This window comes from Borostomias antarcticus (assembly GCF_949987555.1).
Source record: "Borostomias antarcticus genome assembly, contig: scaffold_101, whole genome shotgun sequence".
NCBI lineage: Eukaryota > Metazoa > Chordata > Actinopteri > Stomiiformes > Stomiidae > Borostomias > Borostomias antarcticus.
Genome location: NW_028175757.1, coordinates 468,269 through 491,458, shown reverse-complemented (window position 1 = coordinate 491,458; position 23,190 = coordinate 468,269). Strand labels below are relative to the sequence as shown.

The 23,190-nt window shown below is 52.1% G+C and overlaps 2 protein-coding genes across 2 annotated transcripts in view; both read right to left on the bottom strand.

Moving 5' to 3' along the window:
- Nucleotides 1-23,190, bottom strand: part of LOC311328617 (protein-methionine sulfoxide oxidase mical3a-like) — a gene marked incomplete at both ends in the record, with an annotated part of 126,304 nt that overhangs the window by 35,899 nt on the left and 67,215 nt on the right.
- LOC311328615 (ankyrin repeat, SAM and basic leucine zipper domain-containing protein 1-like) overlaps nucleotides 4,254-23,190 on the bottom strand; it is a gene marked incomplete at both ends in the record, with an annotated part of 42,790 nt that continues 23,853 nt past the window's right edge. The window contains 9 exons of the mRNA XM_084462560.1: nucleotides 4,254-4,475; nucleotides 15,267-15,380; nucleotides 15,626-15,731; nucleotides 17,792-17,904; nucleotides 18,766-18,822; nucleotides 19,871-19,943; nucleotides 22,296-22,360; nucleotides 22,530-22,664; nucleotides 22,803-22,914. Of these exons, the coding sequence (XP_084318686.1) occupies nucleotides 4,254-4,475; nucleotides 15,267-15,380; nucleotides 15,626-15,731; nucleotides 17,792-17,904; nucleotides 18,766-18,822; nucleotides 19,871-19,943; nucleotides 22,296-22,360; nucleotides 22,530-22,664; nucleotides 22,803-22,914 (997 nt within the window). The remainder of the gene's footprint in view (nucleotides 4,476-15,266; nucleotides 15,381-15,625; nucleotides 15,732-17,791; nucleotides 17,905-18,765; nucleotides 18,823-19,870; nucleotides 19,944-22,295; nucleotides 22,361-22,529; nucleotides 22,665-22,802; nucleotides 22,915-23,190) is intronic.

Below are 23,190 nucleotides of genomic sequence, written 5' to 3'. Positions count from 1 at the left end.
TATTTGTATGCTGTGTTGTCCCGTCTGAGTTTGTCCTGTTCGTGATTGGTCTCGTGTTCCCACTCGATAGGCTTGCACCTTGACGTTGGTGAGTGGGCTTTAAACCAAGACGGGCTGTATGTGTATGTGTGTATGTATGTGGTTTGTGTGTCATATTCTATTATTGAAATGTAATAACAGAAACAGTGTGCCTCCTCTTATCCTCACAGCTCAAGCCATTTTTAGGAGACCAGTTCACACCTCAACCAGACCTGCTGCTGTTTAGGACCTGCTTTAAGCCCTTTTTTGTGGTGTCCGTTTTCTGTGTTCTGTGTCAAGTAAGCCAACCCACCTTCAATGCAGTGTAGCCTCCACATTTGAATGGTTACAGCAGTCTTGTCGTCTACAAGCAACAGTCTCTGGCTTTGCATGGCAATTTATGTAGTATCATCCGAGTTCTACAAATGCTGTACTTTTTTGTACTGTAAGTAACCCCTCAATTATTCAATTTTACTGGGGAGCAGTGACCATAGCCTACTTGCCAACCCTCCTGACTTCCGCGGGAGATTCATAAATTTGAACTAGGTTGTGTAGTAGATAGATAGGCTACAATAAATTAGGACAGATGCACATTTACTGAACAGCACAGACAAAAGTCGGACATTAAAAACAATTGCTCCATACACACATATATATATATATATATATATATAATGTTTCACATTTCGTTTTAATGCTTTTAATGTCTAATTTGTAATGCTTTTAATGCCCCCCCCCCACAACAAACTGATCAGGCTAATCATTTTTTAATGAAAATGACCACAAGACAACCTCCTGTGCATAGTTGAAATGGTAGTGGGATACGGTGATAAACTGGAGTGATCATTTGACAGCAATTATTAGCCTTTTCCAGGAATGGACAGAAATGGGATATTTTTAGAATAACAGGAATTTATTCACATACAATGTAAAGGAGTTGATGTGTAGCATGAAGATGAAACGATACACTGAGTTTGGGTGTTTTCAGTCAACGTTGGCGTTCACCGCTTCCAGCTATCGAATGGCCGACTGGTGTAAGATGGATAGCCTAACGTTAGAGAGATAAATGTAGGCTATGGTTATGTTAATAAAGGTAACAATGATGTTGTAACATTCATGCAGCACTTCCGATCTGATCTGAACGATTGATTCATTATTACCATGGATCGGTATTGGGATTGATCAAGGGCGAATGTGAAATAGCAGCCATGAACTCAGCGGGTTATCCGAGATGCGGTAGCCGCGGCCAGAGCTCCTGCTGGCGGGGAGTGAAGCTCTTCAACTCGCCTGTCACTGGCTCCCTGGAGGAATTTAGCCTGGCTGCAATAACGTTATCGCGAACGGAATGAATACCATCTACTAGCAAACAAAACATGTTCAATTATATTTAACCTGTTAAAACTAAGATGCCAGGATCAAAAAATAATTTCTCCAATTGATATATTTGACAAAAACAGGTTAATATGCAAACCGGTTTTCATTGCTAAATCAAAGCGGGGAGAGCCGAGAGAGCCGGGAACGTGCGTCTACATTTCAGATAAATGTGAACTTTTTCGTGGACGCGCGTCGGCCAGAGAAGCTCAACTGCGCAAGTCAAAAGTCACCGGAAATAGCCAAGTGACTACAAATCTAGCCAAGATGGCGCGGTTCAATAGGCCTTCACTTTAGATTTCGAATCCTGGGGGCTTGACTGACGTTGACAATAAGTAGCTTCACACGGTGCTCCGGCGATACCTAATGGTGCCTGTCAAGTGGGCCGCCTAATGTCGTGTGACACAACCGGAGCTACTCTGGGAGGTCCGAATACCACAGGGCCGATTAGGAGCCGAGATTAGGCCCAAACCAAGACATTTTACATTTTAGTAATTTAGCAGACGCTTTTATCCTAAATGACTTGGCCTACAATATAGTAGGCCAAGTGCATCGGGTAGGGATATAAGTGAACTCCCGGTCATCGTCAGTAGGCTAAAACCTTCAACAAGTGCCACCACAAAAACTCTCTGGTTAATTTAAGGGATTGGGAACAATCAGATCTTCATATTATCACAAAAACAGATTATAACCTTGTGCGAACTGCAGACGTTTTTCACTGGCCAGTGGGGCTTAAACTGGTGACGGGATGCGAGATGACTGACATCGATTCTAACCTGACAGGTTGCTCTGCATTGAGTTCACATCTGTCAGGTGTGTGACAGTTTTGAGCAGCGCAGTCTGATACCGATCGCAGCAGCGAGCGGGTGCGTCAACTTGATAAATGTGCGACTGTAAAGTGAGACAATGTATGGAATGCGATGCAAGCTTTGGGGAAAACTAAGTCATCTAGCCTACAGTGGGGCGAAATGCTTTACACAATTTTACTCCGATACAGCCTACATGAGAGCCTATTCTTAAATTCTTAAAGCATAAGCCTGCGTAAGGTTTCCATGCAGCTGAGGGATATAGCCTACAGAAAAGTCTCACACCAATCAGTGTTGCCAGATTGGGCGGGTTCACGCCCAATTGGGCTTCTTTTGATCACGTTTGGCTGGAAAAAATAGCATTGGGCGGTTGGGCTGGAAAAAATAGCATTGGGCGGGCGTTTAAAAAAATAAAAATAAAACTGGCGGGACAGACTTTTCAATTTTATCCAATGATGTTAATTGGGTGGGAGATGTGCACCTGTCCAATTAGGGGCGAGGGAGCTCTCTCTGTTCAATGCATTTGATTCACACGGTCAAGGAGAAGGTCGAGGTCGGAGTCAAATCTACCCCCGAAGAAACCTAAAGATGCCAACGTGGGGATGTGGGATCAGCAGGTTTCTGATCACCGCATCGATGCCTTTTGGCTGGAGATAGAGGCCTTTAAAGATGCCGGAGGAAATCAGTGCTTTCAGGATGTGGCACTTGGCGCAATCAGATTGCTCACTCTGCCCATATCAGATGCTCATCTGCCCATATCAAATGCTCATGTGGAGAGAGAACTTTCCCAAGTGACGCTAAAGATGATGGCAGAAATCGCATGGGACCCACTGAGCAAAGACACGTCTAAAAGACGTCTTTTAGATGTCTTTTTCGTCATTTTCGGACGTCCAAAGACATCCAATTAGGAGCCAGAATGAATGTTTTTTTAGACGTTCAGATATTGAACCCGTTTTGCACGTCCACAGACGTCTTAGAGGGGTCCAAGCCCGACGTGTGAATATTGAGGGGTCCAGCAGACGTACAAATGGGGTTCTGGACCGACGGACGTTATTAAGACGTGATCTGAACGTCTGCGTTGCGTGTTTGCAGGGAACGTCCCACCCTCCCCGACAGTTGTTGGGGAGCTTTGACTCAACCATCTATTAATACTTGCAAATTAGCAAGTTCACCACATGTACATAGTTTTACATTGACGAGTTACGTGAGAAGTTGGAATGGACTCCTGGCCTGTTCGGCGTGACGGTAAGACATTTTTACTTAATACTATACAGCAGGTGTTTCTGGATGTCGCTAATTGAGTGATTAATTAATTAATCTAATTAGCCTACTTGTGTCTCTGCCTGCTTGCCTGCCTGAGTATCACACTCCTGACTCGGTTATTGTAGGCGAGCAGGCAGGGTATTCATGGGTGGTTATACAGGTGGTTATACAGGTGGTTATATAGGCCTACCATTGGAACTTGTGTAGCCTAGTCCACTTGTCACATTCTGCGGTTTCTTGTCACCACTAAAGCTTGTTATCTAGCTTGTCATCTTATCTTGAGTTGCTCTCTTGTCTATGACCGCAGTTCCTCTGTTCATGATATAGCCATGCTTCTCATGTGTTATTATAATTTGTTGCCTGCATTATCATTTCTTTGACTATTTCATGGGATTACGCAACTTTCTCTCTGTAGCTGTGTGTGTGACATATGTGTAGGCGTGTGTTGCAGTTTACCACGAGCTATTATTTTCGGTATTTCAACTGAAAGGCATTTTTCTTAGCATGCACTGCTATATATTATATACTATAATATTTGGGCGGTTTTTTATCACATTCGGCGGATTTTGAGCACTCATTGGGCTGGAAAACATCACACCAATCTGGCAACCCTGACACCAATGCACAATCGCGCTTCCTTTGTATGAACTCCGTGGAGAAATTGGTAGGCTATATCTATTTCTAAAGTACCAGCACACATAGGCCTAAATACAACCCAACATTATCAGGCATTTTACACAATGTTCTATGTCTGCCGTGATAAAAGTTAATTCATTAATAATTGCTAAGTTAGGCTCAAATGGTGCATATCAGACATCTGCAGTTGCATGCACCGTTGCTGCATAGCTTATTCGAATACGTACTACGCAGCAGCAGCCGTCCGAACACGTTGTGGTCCCGCGCCATGGTGTTGCAGTTCCAGCGGTGGGTTTGAAACTGATGTTGCCACTCGATCCAGTCCTTCATCCCGGCTCCGATCGCCTGCATGACTTTGGGATGCTGGCGGCACAGCTGCCGCTGTTAAGCCTGGGATGTTGTTGCACATCACTTGCGACCCGAGGGTACCCATGTACCTGCATTACAAAAGCATGAAAGCGTTTTCAATGACTTTGACCACTCGTTAAGCTACGTGAATGTTTGATATTAGGGAACGGCTACTCCACTGCAATATGAGTAGGATTGGAAAATAATCGATAAAGGTTGCACAATAATGCTCTCCAGTGGTAGGCTATATTATGCCCAGTCACCATAATCACCATATTCCGGTCGACAAGCGAAATGCATAATGTCAGTGTAATCATAATAATTCAGTTAAATTTAAATTCACTATCTACTCACCACCAAGATGCGTCGACCCCTGAAGTTAGCCAACACATTGCTACAGATAAATAAAAACATATTCCGCTTGGCAATAAGTTCATATTACTAAACTTTGGTCGGTGTGCACATTCGTTCAGGCACCTGTACAAAGCGTTTCCATGGGGAAACGGAACGAAGGCTTCTGGGTCGCACAAATCAAACGGCGTCTTGAATTAAAAAAATGTTGTCGCCTAATCATAAACAGTAAACGGTAAGGTCGGGTTTTTGCGCGTAAAAAACATAATGTGGGTGTTTGTTTAAAGCAAAGCGCATGAGATCTTGAGTTAACAAAGATTTTCTGTGAAGATAGGGCAGATGATCTGCTATCAGGTTTAAATTGCTTACACAAGGGGTGGGCGCAGTCCTGTCTCAGGAATGAGGTGAAGAAATGAGATGTCTCAAAGTATCTGTTCAGGCTAGCTTGACACCAGACACAAGCTTGGCAAGGTGTAGAATGTGGTACAACGTGATGTGCGAAACCCTGAACGTTTTAACAAAAACAATCAAATGGACTGCATACCGCTATGCTATTGAAGAGACCTTTGACAATATTATTCTTTACTATTTATAGTTGGTGTAGACATATGTTAAGAATGAAAATGGTCCCAATGCGAAATGCAGATTCCTCAAAGCCGTCCCAAATGTGATGTGTGCATTTAAATTGGATTATCACATTCTTTTGAACTCGCCTCTCAATCTCTTCGATTGTCACGTTGTATTTCCTTTATCTTTGATCTCGCGTTTATGTAATTGATTTAATGTTCCCAGCGCTTCTTTGTATTGGGAGGTCCGGTCTGCTGACAGGAGGAGTGGACAAACTGGGTTCATCTCCTGATCCCCGGTCTGCTGACAGGAGGAGTGGACGAACTGGGTTCATCTCCTGATCCCCGGTCTGCGGACAGGAGGAGTGGACAAACTGGATCATCTCCTGATCCCCGGTCTGCTGACAGGAGGAGTGGACAAACTGGGTTCATCTCCTGATCCCCGGTCTGCTGACAGGAGGAGTGGACAAACTGGATCATCTCCTGATCCCCGTGGAAGAACCGAACGAGAAACCGGGAAATCCATCAAACAACATGCCACCACTGTTACGGGACACATTTAAAGGCTTTATTGAATTTCAAGTGCACTTTGTAGGCTACAGCTAAGAATGTGTTGGCTATCATTATAAGCCGACCATTTCACTACAGCCCTGCCTATATTTTGAAAGTCTAAGTTATTGTATAAAAATGTCTGCATCATGAAATAAGCAAGTGGGACATTGTTCTATATTTTATTCTCTTCTAACCAGTGGCTCTGCTAGATCTGCCACTCACCATTTTCAATTACATTTCAGGTCTTTTTCACAAAATCAATTAAGAACAAACTATTAAGAACAAAATAGAAAACACAAGAACAAAATCTGCGACTTGGGACAGGATTGCTTCTATGCCTTCTGCTCTGGCATCCGTGTCCAAAATACCCCCCCCCCCCACACACACACACACACACACCTCCCTCAGGCAAACCACTCTCATGGGGCTGGCTAAACACTGTTGGCTCTGGACAGGAGAACACAGAGCAGACCGGCCCCAAGCACGCTCAGCACTACCCAGCCAGCGCCTGGGCCTGGCCTCTTCACCGCCCTGGCCTTCCCACAACCTCCAGCCTGGTCCTACCCAGCCAGCGCCTGGCCTCTTCACCGCCCTGGCCTTCCCACAACCTCCAGCCTGGTCCTACCCAGCCAGCGCCTGGCCTCTTCACCGCCCTGGCCTTCCCACAACCTCCAGCCTGGTCCTACCCAGCCAGCGCCTGGCCTCTTCACCGCCCTGGCCTTCCCACAACCTCCAGCCTGGTCCAGCGCCTGGCCTCTTCACCGCCCTGGCCTTCCCACAACCTCCAGCCTGGTCCTACCCAGCCAGCGCCTGGCCTCTTCACCGCCCTGGCCTTCCCACAACCTCCAGCCTGGTCCTACCCAGCCAGCGCCTGGCCTCTTCACCGCCCTGGCCTTCCCACAACCTCCAGCCTGGTCCTACCCAGCCAGCGCCTGGCCTCTTCACCGCCCTGGCCTTCCCACAACCTCCAGCCTGGTCCTACCCAGCCAGCGCCTGGCCTCTTCACCGCCCTGGCCTTCCCACAACCTCCAGCCTGGTCCTACCCAGCCAGCGCCTGGCCTCTTCACCGCCTTGGCCTTCCCACAACCTCCACCCAGCCAGCGCCTGGCCTCTTCACCGCCTTGGCCTTCCCACAACCTCCACCCAGCCAGCGCCTGGCCTCTTCACCGCCTTGGCCTTCCCACAACCTCCACCCAGCCAGCGCCTGGCCTCTTCACCGCCCTGGCCTTCCCACAACCTCCACCCAGCCAGCGCCTGGCCTCTTCACCGCCCTGGCCTTCCCACAACCTCCGGCCTGGTCCATCTATGGGAGGAGGAGCACAGTGTCACCAGGGAACGAACACACACACACACACACACACACACACACACACACACACACTCTGCCAGCAGCGATACACAGTCAGATAGACTCGTACTACTCAGACACCCACATCCTTTCAAGTGAACATTCAGATCTCACACAGGAGGCTAACCCTAATCCTGACCAGATTGCACTTGTTCTCTGCCAGTTCACCTCACAGAAATGCTCCATTTTAGGGTTAGTAATGGGTGGGAATTGGCTCCATTACTGCGAGTGATTGGCTAGAATAAAGTGGAAAGCACCAGTTACTACCTGGGGAGAGGGCAAGTCTGGTCAAATCCCATCACATCTCAGAGATGGCAGCGTCTACTGAATCATGAGTCCACTGAGTCATGGACTCATCATCCCTCATCACTTAACAAGCAAACAAACAAAGATTTTCATTCTTAACATATTACATAACATATAATATAATATATAACATAATATAATATATACATATATAATATACTGATTATTATATATATATATATTAACATATGTCTACATCAACTATAAATAGTAAAGAATAATATTCTCAAAGGCCTCTTCAATAGCATAGCGGTATGCAGTCCATTTGATTGTTTTTGTTATCATGAGTCATGGACTCATTTACTGTATCCCTTACTCACCAGCCTACATCATTGGGTCTGGTCGTGGTCAACCACCAATATGCCATTTCCGGTAATGTGGGTGGGTTAGAGTAAGTGTGTCATAACTTAGTAATGCAGCTGACGCACTTTCAATTGTCACTAAGAGCATTAATAGAGTTGTACTATTAGGCTACAATTTATTACCATCAAACAATTATAAAAACCCCAATGGTCCCAGAGTTTGGACGGATTCTTACAGTCTGGCAAAAAATATATGTTCCCCATAGTTTCCGTATGAGTGTGAAGAAAGGCATGACTGGCCCTATGCTATGTCTAATACTCACCTACTCCACAGAGCTGACAGACAGAGGTTACTGTCTGACTGACAAAGACAGTTGAACCCAGTCTGGGCCGATAACTCAACCGTTACTGAAGCTGCGGAAATATACTGACATGCACCGCAGAACACAGTAACAGAGAAGCCTAATAGGACTGAGTTCAAATGAGAGTAGCCTCACAGGACTCCAAAATGAGAGCCCAGCTCCTGCAGCTGAGATCCGCAGTTTCAGAACTAGACACCAGATGGCAGACATGAGCATGGTCATATTCTGTCAACTGGCATTGTGGAGATTAGGATTGTAGTCTTTCAGGTTCTTTAGATGATTGTGAATCACCAAATTGTCTGTACAATTATTATATCAATCATAAATTACATTTTTGAATAATCAAATAATTATCTAATCAAATAATTATCTACAAATAATAGGCACTAGTCCATGGTAGGCAATCAACTTCAACTTCGAAAGTAGCTGTTGACAATGGCATCTCTCATTACACAACCACCGAGCGTCTTATTTAGCCTGGAGAAAAATCCACAGGTGGGCCTGATAAAGCACTGCTAATTATGATCTGGTCGTCTTGAAATGTCTGAATCTGGAGGTGATCATACCCTGAATTCCTTTGACATACCGGGACAAAATCTGTCTGAGTTGTCTGATCCTGGATCACAGAATGGGATTTCAAAATCTGATGGATCTGATTTGAGATTAAATGTTTTGAACTCCTGGCCACGGGTAAACTGCTGATACTGATGAAATATGAGTGTCTGTCATAAAGACATGGATCCATATAGCGTTATGTTACTAAAGATGCAAGACAAAGGCCAAAAGGATCCTGAGAGACCCCAGCCACCCGACTGTTCTCTCTGCTACGGTCAGGGAAGAGATACCACACCCACAGGGCGAACACGGAGAGACCCCAGCCACCCGACTGTTCTCTCTGCTACGGTCAGGGAAGAGATACCACACCCACAGGGCGAACACGGAGAGACCCCAGCCACCCGACTTTTCTCTCTGCTACGGTCAGGGAAGAGATACCACACCCACAGGGCGAACACGGAGAGACCCCAGCCACCCGACTGTTCTCTCTGCTACGGTCAGGGAAGAGATACCACACCCACAGGGCGAACACGGAGAGACCCCAGCCACCCGACTGTTCTCTCTGCTCCGGTCAGGGAAGAGATACCACACCCACAGGGCGAACACGGAGAGACCCCAGCCACCCGACTGTTCTCTCTGCTCCGGTCAGGGAAGAGATACCACACCCACAGGGCGAACACGGAGAGACCCCAGCCACCCGACTGTTCTCTCTGCTCCGGTCAGGGAAGAGATACCACACCCACAGGGCGAACACAGAGACACTCAGGATGTTCTCTCTGCTACGGTCAGGGAAGAGATACCACACCCACAGGGCGAACACGGAGAGACCCCAGCCACCCGACTGTTCTCTCTGCTCCGGTCAGGGAAGAGATACCACACCCACAGGGCGAACACGGAGAGACCCCAGCCACCCGACTGTTCTCTCTGCTCCGGTCAGGGAAGAGATACCACACCCACAGGGCGAACACAGAGACACTCAGGATGTTCTCTCTGCTACGGTCAGGGAAGAGATACCACACCCACAGGGCGAACACGGAGAGACCCCAGCCACCCGACTGTTCTCTCTGCTCCGGTCAGGGAAGAGATACCACACCCACAGGGCGAACACGGAGAGACCCCAGCCACCCGACTGTTCTCTCTGCTCCGGTCAGGGAAGAGATACCACACCCACAGGGCGAACACGGAGAGACTCAGGATGAGCTTCTTTCCGCAAGCCAATGTTAATTTGTAAACTCTTGTCATTTTCGTAATTTGTAAATTAGTAATTGTAAATTTGTAATTTGTAACAGAGTATTAGAATTTATCTGTATCAAGCACAATGTTGGAGCCGGCAGCAGCGTTTCACTGTGACTGTACACCGTACAGTACAGCACATTACACGTGACAAATAAAGGAATCTTGAAATCTTGGATCTCAAGCTATAGTTTCTAATGCTACCATCAATCACAGGACCCCCTTGCCTATCTCAAGTCAATCTCACTCTTAGCACTTGTGTGTAGGTGTGCGCCCCCGGAAATATGTAAGAATGTGTACTCTAATAATCTCCCAATATGTCATTATACCCAGCACACAGCACTGTAGTGGAAAGTTACCGCTGAGTTACTGCTGTGAATACGCTTATAATTCCTCCTTGGTTTGAGGCGTTGGGAGAGGCAACATAGATGGTGTTGTGAGTAGTTGTTTGCGTTGCCCCTCTTGGTCCACGCCCGAGGCCAGTCGGTCCGTATGGCCTCCATTGGCTGTCAGATTCCTCACGCTGAACCACTCACACCACCTTTCCTCCCAAGCAACTTCTCCCATCCCCTCCCTCCCTCCCACCCTCCCTCCCTCGAAGCACCTCCCCCTCAACCCCCCCCCCCCCCCCAACCAGCTCAACATCTCCACACTGTCTGTGGAGGAGAGGGTGGTCTGTGGAGGACAGGGGGGGTCTGTGGAGGAGAGGGGTGGTCTGTGGAGGAGAGGGGAGGTCTGTGGAGGAGAGGGGAGGTCTGTGGAGGAGAGGGTGGTCTGTGGAGGAGAGGGGAGTCTGTGGAGGACAGGGGAGGTCTGTGGAGGACAGGGGAGGTCTGTGGAGGAGAGGGTGGTCTGTGGAGGACAGGGGTGGTCTGTGGAGGACAGGGGTGGTCTGTGGAGGAGAGGGTGGTCTGTGGAGGAGAGGGTGGTCTGTGGAGGACAGGGGTGGTCTGTGGAGGACAGGGGAGGTCTGTGGAGGAGAGGGGAGGTCTGTGGAGGAGAGGGTGGTCTGTGGAGGAGAGGGGAGGTCTGTGGAGGAGAGGGTGGTCTGTGGAGGAGAGGGTGGTCTGTGGAGGACAGGGGAGGTCTGTGGAGGAGAGGGGAGGTCTGTGGAGGAGAGGGTGGTCTGTGGAGGAGAGGGTGGTCTGTGGAGGAGAGGGGGGTCTGTGGAGGAGAGGGGGGTCTGTGGAGGAGAGGGTGGTCTGTGGAGGAGAGGGTGGTCTGTGGAGGAGAGGGTGGTCTGTGGAGGAGAGGGTGGTCTGTGGAGGAGAGGGTGGTCTGTGGAGGACAGGGGTGGTCTGTGAAGGAGAGGTTGGTCTGTGGAGGAGAGGGTGGTCTGTGGAGGAGAGGGGAGGTCTGTGGAGGAGAGGGGAGGTCTGTGGAGGAGAGGGTGGTCTGTGGAGGAGAGGGGAGGTCTGTGGAGGAGAGGGTGGTCTGTGGAGGAGAGGGGAGGTCTGTGGAGGAGAGGGGTGGTCTGTGGAGGAGAGGGTGGTCTGTGGAGGAGAGGGTGGTCTGTGGAGGAGAGGGTGGTCTGTGGAGGAGAGGGGAGGTCTGTGGAGGAGAGGGGAGGTCTGTGGAGGAGAGGGGAGGTCTGTGGAGGAGAGGGGTGGTCTGTGGAGGAGAGTGGAGGTCTGTGGAGGAGAGGGGAGGTCTGTGGAGGACAGGGGTGGTCTCTGGAGGAGAGGGTGGTCTGTGGAGGAGAGGGTGGTCTGTGGAGGAGAGGGGGGTCTGTGGAGGAGAGGGTGGTCTGTGGAGGAGAGGGGAGGTCTGTGGAGGAGAGGGGTGGTCTGTGGAGGAGAGTGGAGGTCTGTGGAGGAGAGGGGAGGTCTGTGGAGGACAGGGGTGGTCTCTGGAGGAGAGGGTGGTCTGTGGAGGAGAGGGTGGTCTGTGGAGGAGAGGGGAGGTCTGTGGAGGAGAGGGGAGGTCTGTGGAGGAGAGGGGAGGTCTGTGGAGGAGAGGGGTGGTCTGTGGAGGAGAGTGGAGGTCTGTGGAGGAGAGGGGAGGTCTGTGGAGGACAGGGGTGGTCTCTGGAGGAGAGGGTGGTCTGTGGAGGAGAGGGTGGTCTGTGGAGGAGAGGGGAGGTCTGTGGAGGAGAGGGGAGGTCTGTGGAGGACAGGGGTGGTCTGTGGAGGAGAGGGTGGTCTGTGGAGGAGAGGGGAGGTCTGTGGAGGAGAGGGTGGTCTGTGGAGGAGAGGGTGGTCTGTGGAGGAGAGGGTGGTCTGTGGAGGAGAGGGGGGTCTGTGGAGGAGAGGGGAGGTCTGTGGAGGAGAGGGTGGTCTGTGGAGGAGAGGGGAGGTCTGTGGAGGAGAGGGTGGTCTGTGGAGGAGAGGGTGGTCTGTGGAGGACAGGGGAGGTCTGTGGAGGAGAGGGGAGGTCTGTGGAGGAGAGGGTGGTCTGTGGAGGAGAGGGGAGTCTGTGGAGGAGAGGGTGGTCTGTGGAGGAGAGGGGAGGTCTGTGGAGGAGAGGGGTGGTCTGTGGAGGAGAGGGGAGGTCTGTGGAGGAGAGGGTGGTCTGTGGAGGAGAGGGTGGTCTGTGGAGGAGAGGGGAGGTCTGTGGAGGAGAGGGTGGTCTGTGGAGGAGAGGGTGGTCTGTGGAGGAGAGGGTGGTCTGTGGAGGACAGGGGTGGTCTGTGGAGGACAGGGGTGGTCTGTGGAGGAGAGGGGAGGTCTGTGGAGGACAGGGGAGTCTGTGGAGGAGAGGGTGGTCTGTGGAGGAGAGGGGAGGTCTGTGGAGGAGAGGGGTGGTCTGTGGAGGAGAGGGGAGGTCTGTGGAGGAGAGGGTGGTCTGTGGAGGAGAGGGTGGTCTGTGGAGGAGAGGGGAGGTCTGTGGAGGAGAGGGGAGGTCTGTGGAGGAGAGGGTGGTCTGTGGAGGAGAGGGTGGTCTGTGGAGGAGAGGGTGGTCTGTGGAGGAGAGGGTGGTCTGTGGAGGAGAGGGGAGGTCTGTGGAGGACAGGGGAGGTCTGTGGAGGAGAGGGGAGGTCTGTGGAGGAGAGGGTGGTCTGTGGAGGAGAGGGGAGGTCTGTGGAGGAGAGGGTGGTCTGTGGAGGAGAGGGGAGGTCTGTGGAGGAGAGGGTGGTCTGTGGAGGAGAGGGGAGGTCTGTGGAGGACAGGGGAGGTCTGTGGAGGAGAGGGTGGTCTGTGGAGGAGAGGGGAGGTCTGTGGAGGAGAGGGGAGGTCTGTGGAGGAGAGGGGTGGTCTGTGGAGAGGGTGGTCTGTGGAGGAGAGGGGAGGTCTGTGGAGGAGAGGGTGGTCTGTGGAGGAGAGGGTGGTCTGTGGAGGAGAGGGTGGTCTGTGGAGGAGAGGGGAGGTCTGTGGAGGAGAGGGGTGGTCTGTGGAGGAGAGGGTGGTCTGTGGAGGAGAGGGGAGGTCTGTGGAGGAGAGGGGAGGTCTGTGGAGGAGAGGGTGGTCTGTGGAGGAGAGGGGAGGTCTGTGGAGGAGAGGGGAGGTCTGTGGAGGAGAGGGTGGTCTGTGGAGGAGAGGGGAGGTCTGTGGAGGAGAGGGTGGTCTGTGGAGGAGAGGGTGGTCTGTGGAGGAGAGGGGAGGTCTGTGGAGGAGAGGGGTGGTCTGTGGAGGAGAGGGGAGGTCTGTGGAGGAGAGGGGAGGTCTGTGGAGGAGAGGGGTGGTCTGTGGAGGAGAGGGGAGGTCTGTGGAGGAGAGGGGTGGTCTCTGGAGGAGAGGGAGGTCTGTGGAGGAGAGGGTGGTCTGTGGAGGAGAGGGTGGTCTGTGGAGGAGAGGGTGGTCTGTGGAGGAGAGGGTGGTCTGTGGAGGAGAGGGTGGTCTGTGGAGGAGAGGGGAGGTCTGTGGAGGAGAGGGGAGGTCTGTGGAGGAGAGGGGAGGTCTGTGGAGGAGAGGGTGGTCTGTGGAGGAGAGGGTGGTCTGTGGAGGACAGGGGTGGTCTCTGGAGGAGAGGGAGGTCTGTGGAGGAGAGGGTGGTCTGTGGAGGAGAGGGTGGTCTGTGGAGGAGAGGGTGGTCTGTGGAGGAGAGGGGAGGTCTGTGGAGGAGAGGGGAGGTCTGTGGAGGAGAGGGGAGGTCTGTGGAGGAGAGGGGAGGTCTGTGGAGGAGAGGGTGGTCTGTGGAGGAGAGGGTGGTCTGTGGAGGACAGGGGTGGTCTCTGGAGGACAGGGGTGGTCTCTGGAGGACAGGGGTGGTCTCTGGAGGAGAGGGTGGTCTCTGGAGGAGAGGGTGGTCTGTGGAGGAGAGGGGAGGTCTGTGGAGGAGAGGGTGGTCTCTGGAGGAGAGGGTGGTCTGTGGAGGAGAGGGTGGTCTGTGGAGGAGAGGGTGGTCTGTGGAGGAGAGGGTGGTCTGTGGAGGAGAGGGGTGGTCTCTGGAGGAGAGGGGTGGTCTGTGGAGGAGAGGGGAGGTCTGTGGAGGAGAGGGTGGTCTGTGGAGGAGAGGGGAGGTCTCTGGAGGAGAGGGGGGTCTGTGGAGGAGAGGGTGGTCTGTGGAGGACAGGGGTGGTCTGTGGAGGACAGGGGTGGTCTCTGGAGGAGAGGGTGGTCTGTGGAGGAGAGGGTGGTCTCTGGAGGAGAGGGTGGTCTGTGGAGGACAGGGGTGGTCTCTGGAGGAGAGGGTGGTCTGTGGAGGAGAGGGGAGGTCTGTGGAGGAGAGGGGAGGTCTGTGGAGGAGAGGGTGGTCTGTGGAGGAGAGGGTGGTCTGTGGAGGAGAGGGTGGTCTGTGGAGGAGAGGGTGGTCTGTGGAGGACAGGGGTGGTCTCTGGAGGACAGGGGTGGTCTCTGGAGGAGAGGGTGGTCTGTGGAGGACAGGGGTGGTCTGTGGAGGACAGGGGTGGTCTCTGGAGGAGAGGGGGGTCTGTGGAGGAGAGGGTGGTCTCTGGAGGAGAGGGTGGTCTGTGGAGGACAGGGGTGGTCTCTGGAGGAGAGGGTGTGCTGTGGAGGAGAGGGTGGTCTGTGGAGGACAGGGGTGGTCTCTGGAGGAGAGGGTGTGCTGTGGAGGAGAGGGTGGTCTGTGGAGGAGAGGGTGGTCTCTGGAGGAGAGGGGGGTCTGTGGAGGAGAGGGTGGTCTCTGGAGGAGAGGGTGGTCTGTGGAGGAGAGGGGAGGTCTGTGGAGGAGAGGGGAGGTCTGTGGAGGAGAGGGGAGGTCTGTGGAGGAGAGGGGAGGTCTGTGGAGGAGAGGGGAGGTCTGTGGAGGAGAGGGGGGTCTGTGGAGGAGAGGGTGGTCTCTGGAGGAGAGGGTGGTCTCTGGAGGAGAGGGTGTGCTGTGGAGGAGTGAGCCACTCCCAGACCACTGACCGTGCTGAGCAGGTTGCGGAGGCAGGACACCTCCTTCTGCAGGTCCCCGGTCTGGGCCACCAGCTCGTTACAGATCGCCTGGGCCTCCCTCTTAGGGTCCAGAGACAGAACTACCTGGAGGGGGTGAAGAGAGGGGAGTTACAAGGAAGGCAGAAAGAAAGAAAAAACAAAACCCAGAGACACAAAAAGCAGTTCAGTCTGTGTGCAGCCCTGCTGTAGGACTCCAGGGCCCTGTACTACCAAGCTAGTTCAACATTTACAGGATAACTTTTCGCTAGCTCGCTCGAGCAAACCAAACAACCGCAATCACGGATAAACGGTACCACCACGGTGGCAATCACGTAGTACACAGGTATTACCTCTGAGCCTCGCAGGGGGAAGCGATTGTTGACATCCTGCACCGTCTCCGTCAGGTAGCAGCACTGCTGCCTCAGGCTGATCAGGAAGTTGTATAGCTCCTCACTCCTAGAGACAGACACACACACACACACACACACACACAAACACACGTTCCTCTTTTATGGAACATGACAGATCGATAAGACTGCATTTGCGACAGTGTCCGCAAGACCGACAACAGGACACCTCAACTCTCCTCTCCACCAACAACCAGTTAGACAAAACACTTAGCGTGGCCGTCTCGGCCTCTCAAAACCCGCTCCGTCTTTTAAAAAGAGAGAGAGAAAAAAAACACACCTCCAATTGATTTGTACCGCTCGCCCTCTTTCTTCATCACTCATTCCCGGGACGCCGACAGCTCTCTGCGTGTTAATGATAGCCCGGCTAGCGCGGGGAGCTAGCACGCTAGCGCTGGGGGGCAGCAGCCGTTTCGCTGTCCTCACACACTGTCAGTGCGGCGTGTAAACACTGTCAGTCAGGCCGGGGCTCCTATCTCCTCTCCTCGGCCCTGGGTGTAAGGCGGTGTTAGTTTATCTAGGAGCCCGCTGAGTGATGTGGGGCCGGGGTCCGGGCCGGAGGTACTTAGGCCTGGGGAGAGGAACGACGGTGGTAGGGTGCTGAGGTGAGGTGAGTGGGGATGATGATGATGATGAAGACGATGGTGGTGGTGGTGGTGGAACGAGGCAGGAATGTGGATGAGATTCTTCCCATACTGAAGGGCATCGGCATGTGTACACAGTGTCACGAGGAAGCGAGGCGTCAGATTGAGACGCGGTAACTTGCACAAGGCACGGGACGGTCCGGATGAGTCAGAGTGTGTGGGAGTAGTTTCTTTAACTATCCACTAGGAAGGTAGCCACTGACGAGACTCCAATTTTTTAGACACTTCTGAATGCTGTTGATAATGTCGTTTAAACTGAAGACATTTTTGCAAGGTGACACGTGAAATCCTAAAAGCTCGGACTTGGGATTGCTGTACGCACACGTACGCAAACACACAGATATAAAGGGAAGCTAGTGGAAAGCTCATCGCTACTGCTTGCCTGACAGGATGCTGTAGGGGGTTTGTACGTGTGTGTGTGTGTGTGTGTGTGTGTGTGTGTACCTTTTCCCACAGGGAACCGACTTTCGTTCAGCGTGAGCTCCAGTCGTCCGCTCTGCCTGACTCGACTGTTTACAGTATGGGGATTTACTCTGTGGAATTTACCGCCTCTCCGGGCGCGCTCCTCTCCCCGACGCCCCCCTCGCCGCGCCGTCCCTCCCGTCCCGCGCCCGTCCCCGGGACGTCCGCGCCCAGGATTCATGACGTGAAAGAGCGCGGAGAGACGGGGCCGGTTTGGCCCCCGTGGCTGCCTCGTCATCAGTCACCGGGGCGGAGACGAGGCTTCCATCGCATCCCACCTTACAAATCATTACCGGCCCCACTTAAACCATTAGGACCCCCCGAGCTCCGCTCGCCTCTGACAGAGAGGATGATGGGAGGAGGAAGCCGGGAGGGAGGGAGGAGAGGGGAGAGGAGAATAACAGAAGGAAGCACAGTGGGTGAGGGATGGTTCAGGTGTGGTGTAGGTGGCCCTGGTTCTAGGACGGGAACGGGGTGGTTTTAAAAATGGCTGCGTAGCTCCAGGTGAACCGTGATAGGCTGTGGCGGTGCCACGCGTTCAGGAAGTGCCACGCGTTCGTTCAGGAAGAGTAGAGTTTGAGAAGATCCTTAAAGGTGGGATAGGTAGTTAGCTTTTGGCTTTATTTGGTAAATTTGGCATAATATCCTTTCAGCTATCAGTAACAGAAGTGCTAGACTTGGATCTCCGTGTTTGCCGCTGCCTCTGTATTTTGGATTCAAAGAATGCACCGCGCCCGAATGTACTGACCAATCAGGGTCTCCATCTCGCCACACCTACCAGTCATGTTTGGAGGGAGGGACTACATCATGATTGACAGGAGGGAGGGGCGGGTTCTTTTGAAAAAGATGACCAATCGGAGGCCTTGGTTGACGTCAAACTACCTACCCCACCTTTAATGGTCGGATGGTGAATCAACGGCCATGAAGCTGGGGGGAATCAACTCTAGCTAAGCTAGAAGATAAACAGGACTTATATGATGCGTGTTTTGGGTGACCAGCGTACCCGGTGTCTATGTTCTCCAGCTGGTTGAGTGTGTCCAGGTCCACCCTGTCCCGCTCCATCTCCTTCACAGCACTCAGAACCTTGTTCTGGTCCTCAGGGTCAGTGATGCCAATCTGGGAGGGGGGAGGGAGAAGAGCAGGGGTGGGTGGAGAGAGATGGAGGAGGGAGAGATAGAGTGATGGAGGGGTGGAGAGAGAGAGAGATGGGAGGGGGGAGGGAGAAGAGCAGGGGGGGGTGGAGAGAGATGGAGGAGGGAGAGAGAGAGAGAGATGGGAGGGGGGAGGGAGAAGAGCAGGGGGGGGTGGAGAGAGATGGAGGAGGGAGAGAGAGAGGGGTGGAGGGGTGGAGAGAGAGAGAGAGATGGGAGGGGGGAGGGAGAAGAGCAGGGGTGGGTGGAGAGAGATGGAGGAGGGAGAGATGGAGGGGTGGAGGGGTGGAGAGAGAGAGAGAGATGGGAGGGGGGAGGGAGAAGAGCAGGGGTGGGTGGAGAGAGATGGAGGAGGGAGAGATAGAGTGATGGAGGGGTGGAGAGAGAGAGAGAGATGGGAAGGTGGAGTGCAGAGAGAGATGGAGGGGTGGGGAGAGAGAGATGGAGGGGTGGAGAGATGGAGGGGAGAGAGAGATGGAGGGTGGAGAGATGGAGAAGGGAGTGAGAGATGGAGGAGAGAGAGAGAGAGAGATGAAGGGTGGAAGGAGAGAGATGGAAGGGGGGAGAGAGAGATGGAAGGGTGGAGAGAGAGAGAGATGGAGGGGGAGATGAAGGGAGAGCGATACAGCTTGCTGCATGTTTTGGCTCCATCTACTGAACACGCTGCCCTATCTAATTCCTTAAGAAGGAAAAATAAATAAACAAACACTGCTGGCGTTCAGGTCCGGGGTGAAGCCAGGTCAGGTGACACACTGCTGGCGTTCAGGTCCGGGGTGTAGCCAGGTCAGGTGACACACACAGAACACAGGAGGCGTGTTCACTCTACCTTCTGCAGGTCATCCGTCTCCATGGTGAGCAAGTGGCTCCAGGTGACGTCATTCTGCTAGAGTGAGAGACAGAAGCGGTCATCCCACCGTGGGCCTACCATAACCCCCAGCTGAACCATCCCACCGTGGGCCTACCATAACCCCCAGCTGAACCATCCCACCGTGGGCCCACCAAAACCCCCAGCTGAACCATCCCACCGTGGGCCCACCCTAACCCCCAGCTGAACCATCCCACCAAAACCCCCAGCTGAACCATCCCACCGTGGGCCTACCATAACCCCCAGCTGAACCATCCCACCGTGGGCCCACCCTAACCCCCAGCTGAACCATCCCACCAAAACCCCCAGCTGAACCATCCCACCGTGGGCCTACCATAACCCCCAGCTGAACCATCCCACCAAAACCCCCAGCTGAACCATCCCACCGTGGGCCTACCATAACCCCCAGCTGAACCATCCCACCATAACCCCCAGCTGGACCATCCCACCGTGGGCCCACCATAACCCCCAGCTGGATCACCTGGGCTCCCCCACTACCTGCATGTGTGCTCGTCTGTGCGATGCGCTGATCAACCCGTGCCCAGCCAACCCTGTCTTCATTAATCATCCTGACACCACGCTGATCAGGGTTCTGGAGGACTGTACTACTGTACTCACCACGCTGATCAGGGTTCTGGAGGACTGTACTACTGTCCTCACCACGCTGATCAGGGTTCTGGAGGACTGTACTACTGTACTCACCACGCTGATCAGGGTTCTGGAGGACTGTACTACTGGACTCACCGGGCTGACCAGGGTTCTGGAGGACTGTACTACTGTACTCACCGGGCTGATCAGGGTTCTGGAGGACTGTACTACTGTACTCACCAAGCTGATCAGGGTTCTGGAGGACTGTACTACTGGACTCACCGGGCTGACCAGGGTTCTGGAGGACTGTACTACTGTACTCACCACGCTGATCAGGGTTCTGGAGGACTGGACTACTGTACTCACCGGGCTGATCAGGGTTCTGGAGGACTGGACTACTGTACTCACCACCACGCTGACCAGGGTTCTGGAGGACGGTACTACTGTCCTCACCGGCGGAGCTGTTAGGAGCACTCACCATCATGATGTCAGCAAGGTGCTCCAGGTTCAAACCGTGGAGGAGCAGCTCCACATCTCCCAGCTTGGTCAGACTGCGCAGGTTCAAAAAGAAGGATTTGGTGATATTACTGAAGTGAGTTTCCTTAGGGTCCATGTGTCCCGCCTACCTCTCATCAAAGCATAGAGAGTCGTCCCTTGGGACCTTAATTCGGAAAAAATACATACGGTAGTCAATGGCGATAAACAAATGATTTCTTGGTCCCATTTGAATTGTGCCATGACCATCACATATGATATTTGTCAATTTAAAACATTATTTTGCAAGTCAAGTTTGCAGGCAAGTCACAGTTTGTCGTAATACTGTAAAACAGTTATTCCAGAATGAGTTTAAAATTATTAAAAGAGGTGAAAACCACTATTAGTCTGGCCATGTTAAGAGCTGCAGGAATGCGAAAGGAGAGTTAGTCAGTTCTGTGAGCTGACATGGGAGATTAAGGGAGATGGTCATGGCACAATACAGTCGAGATCAAGAAATCATTTTTCTCACGCGTTCAACACCATTCATATTATTTTTCTGATTTAAGGTCCCATGGCGGATTTCTCTTCCTGCTTCCACTTAGATACAGTGCAACGCTCCTGTCAACAGCAAAGAAAAAGTGCATTAGGTACAGGGTTGCACAGGGGTGGAACGTTTCTGGTAAATTTCTGTAAAATGACAAGGGGAACATCAGCTTGGGAATTTTGCCCATTAAGAAAGGCATATCTACTGTATCTCAGTTTATCTTAAAACTACTAACAGAGTCTTTAGTAATGCAACTGCTTTGTATTCGCCATACTGTATCTTGCTTTGTTTGTTTTTGTAATCACCACACCAAGTTGTTTTGGTCTGAATGAAATGCAGTGTCCTCCGACATGTTGGATGAGCGGATGACTGGGATTGGCTCCCGCCATTGGCGAGGTAGCGTCATGCAAGCACAGGTCGTACTTCCTTCACATGATCGCCAGCAAGACTCAAACAGAGCATCCTCATCCTTCCTGCTAATTTCTCTACACAGAACCATGTTCAGCTTCAGAGCTGTGGAAGCCATTAAAAGCGGACTTGAGCTCATGTGCAAATACTGCACAAAGCCATAGTGTATGTGAATGTTTGAAAAGTCAGATTTTACCCATATGAAGAGTGTGTCACACACTATATGGACAAAACTACACATTACACCTACAGGAACTTTTATGACACCCTATTCTAAATTCATAGGCATTAATATGGAGTTGGTCCCCCTTTGCAGCTATAACAGCTTCCACTCTTCTGGGAAGGCTTTCTATAAGATTTTGGAGTGTGTCTGTGGGCATTTTTACCCATTCATCCAGAAGAGCATTTGTGAGGTTAGATTATACTTACAATTCCCATAAATTCCCCTGAATTCCTATGGGAAGTTTCCCCTAATAAGGTAGAACTGACGTTGATTTCAAGCTATAACTTAAGAGACCTGTACCTTAAACTTTAAGACTATAATGTCCCCCCAACTTGAGACATTCCAAGCCATTCCGAGCCAAAAGAAAAAACGCTCAGGTACTCATTTGTTCCACGTCAAACCCTCCCCCTGACTGAGGAGCCCTGGTTAATTTGACGGTTTACTCTGGGGCCAGACGCAATCGAAACCTTTACCAGTCACATCTCAGAGCGTCAGATGAACTGTCACATGATGCAGAATGCTGCATCAGCCCCTGGTGGGACTAAACACACGTGAAGGGAGCTTATTATTGTTTATGTCTGGTAGCACAACCAACCAACAGCCCTCTCCCAGTCGCGTAGTTTCACCTCACGTTCACTAGGCTACGTTGTACGTCTCCACACACACACAAACACACACACACACACACACACACACGCACACACACACTGCCTTGCGCCTTGCTGGAGCACATTGACTGATGGAGCTCAATTCTGCGTAGAACCCTTGCCGGTGAACCCCTACATACTTGTAGCTCGGAGGGGATGATAGAACAGCAAAGAAAGTGATAATGGCTCCATCTTGTCATCCCAGAGAAGGTTCAGCAACACTATTTTGACGGGGCCTTTATAGACCATAGAGGTGTTCAAACTGTCATCTGCAATTCTGTTGATACAGTATACAACAACTAGTTCATGTTAGTGTATAGTTAGTTCATATTTAGTTGAATTGTTAGTTGATAGTGCAGTTAGTGAATGTTACTTGATAGTGTATCATTAGTTGAATGTTAGGTGATGGTGTATAGTTAGTTGAAAGTTAGTGTATAGTTAGTAATGTTAGTCAATAGTGTATGGTTAGTTAGTTGAATGTTAGTTGAGCATATCTCTGTATAAAACCCAAGGTCCTACCCTACCTGGGAGTAGAGCTGGCCCCTATCCAACCCCCTCAGCTCTCGACAGGTGATGTGGATGTGGGAAGGGGCCGGGTTCTCACCTCTCCTTGGAAGCCAACCTGCTGTTGGCGAGGGCGTCGCCCGGGCAGGCCAGGATCCTGGCGATCTGGCAAAATGGAAGACGTTCACTTTTCACTGATGTATACATTTGAGGTCAGGGTGTGCAGAGTCACAGAGCCAGCATCAGTGTTTTGGGGGGGGGATGTGTGTGAAAGTCATCCTATCAGCGCGGTACACTGTACAATACTGGGGGTTGGAGGTTGGGGGTTTTGTACCTGTGTTCGTTTGAACACCCTGGCTAGGTCGGCCACGCTCTTCCCCGCAGTGGTCTTGAGGTTCCTGTCGGCTCCCAGCTCGAGCAGCTTGAGGACAGCCTGTTCCCTGCCATACTGCACAGCCACTGCTAGGGCCTGGAACACACACACACACACACACACACACTATTCTGACCAAACCAGGCGCGCAACAAAAATGTCTTCCCCAATCAGTGATTGACAAACACAGCCCCCCCTCCTCTGTGCGTCACTCTTCTGGGGTTCTTCTCCTACCGTGTAGCCGTGGAGGTCCTGGACGTTGACCTCGGCTCCGTGGGACACCAGCAGGTTGATCACCTGACTGCAGCCGTCTCTGGCTGCCAGCATCATGGCCGTCATATGGCAGCTGAGGACAAGACACAGAGGAGAGGGGTAGAGGAAGAGAGGAAGAGAGGTGGAGGAAGAGAGGTGGAGAAGTAGAGTAGAGAGGTGGAGAAGTAGAGAGAGGTAGAGGAAAAGAGGTGGAGAAGTAGAGGAGAGAGGTGGAGAAGAAGAGGAGAGGGGTAGAGGAAGAGAGGTGGAGAAGTAGGGGAGAGAAGTGGAGAAGTAGATGAGAGGGGTAGAGGAAGAGAGGTGGAGAAGTAGAGGAGAGAGGTGGAGAAGTAGAGGAGAGGGGTAGAGG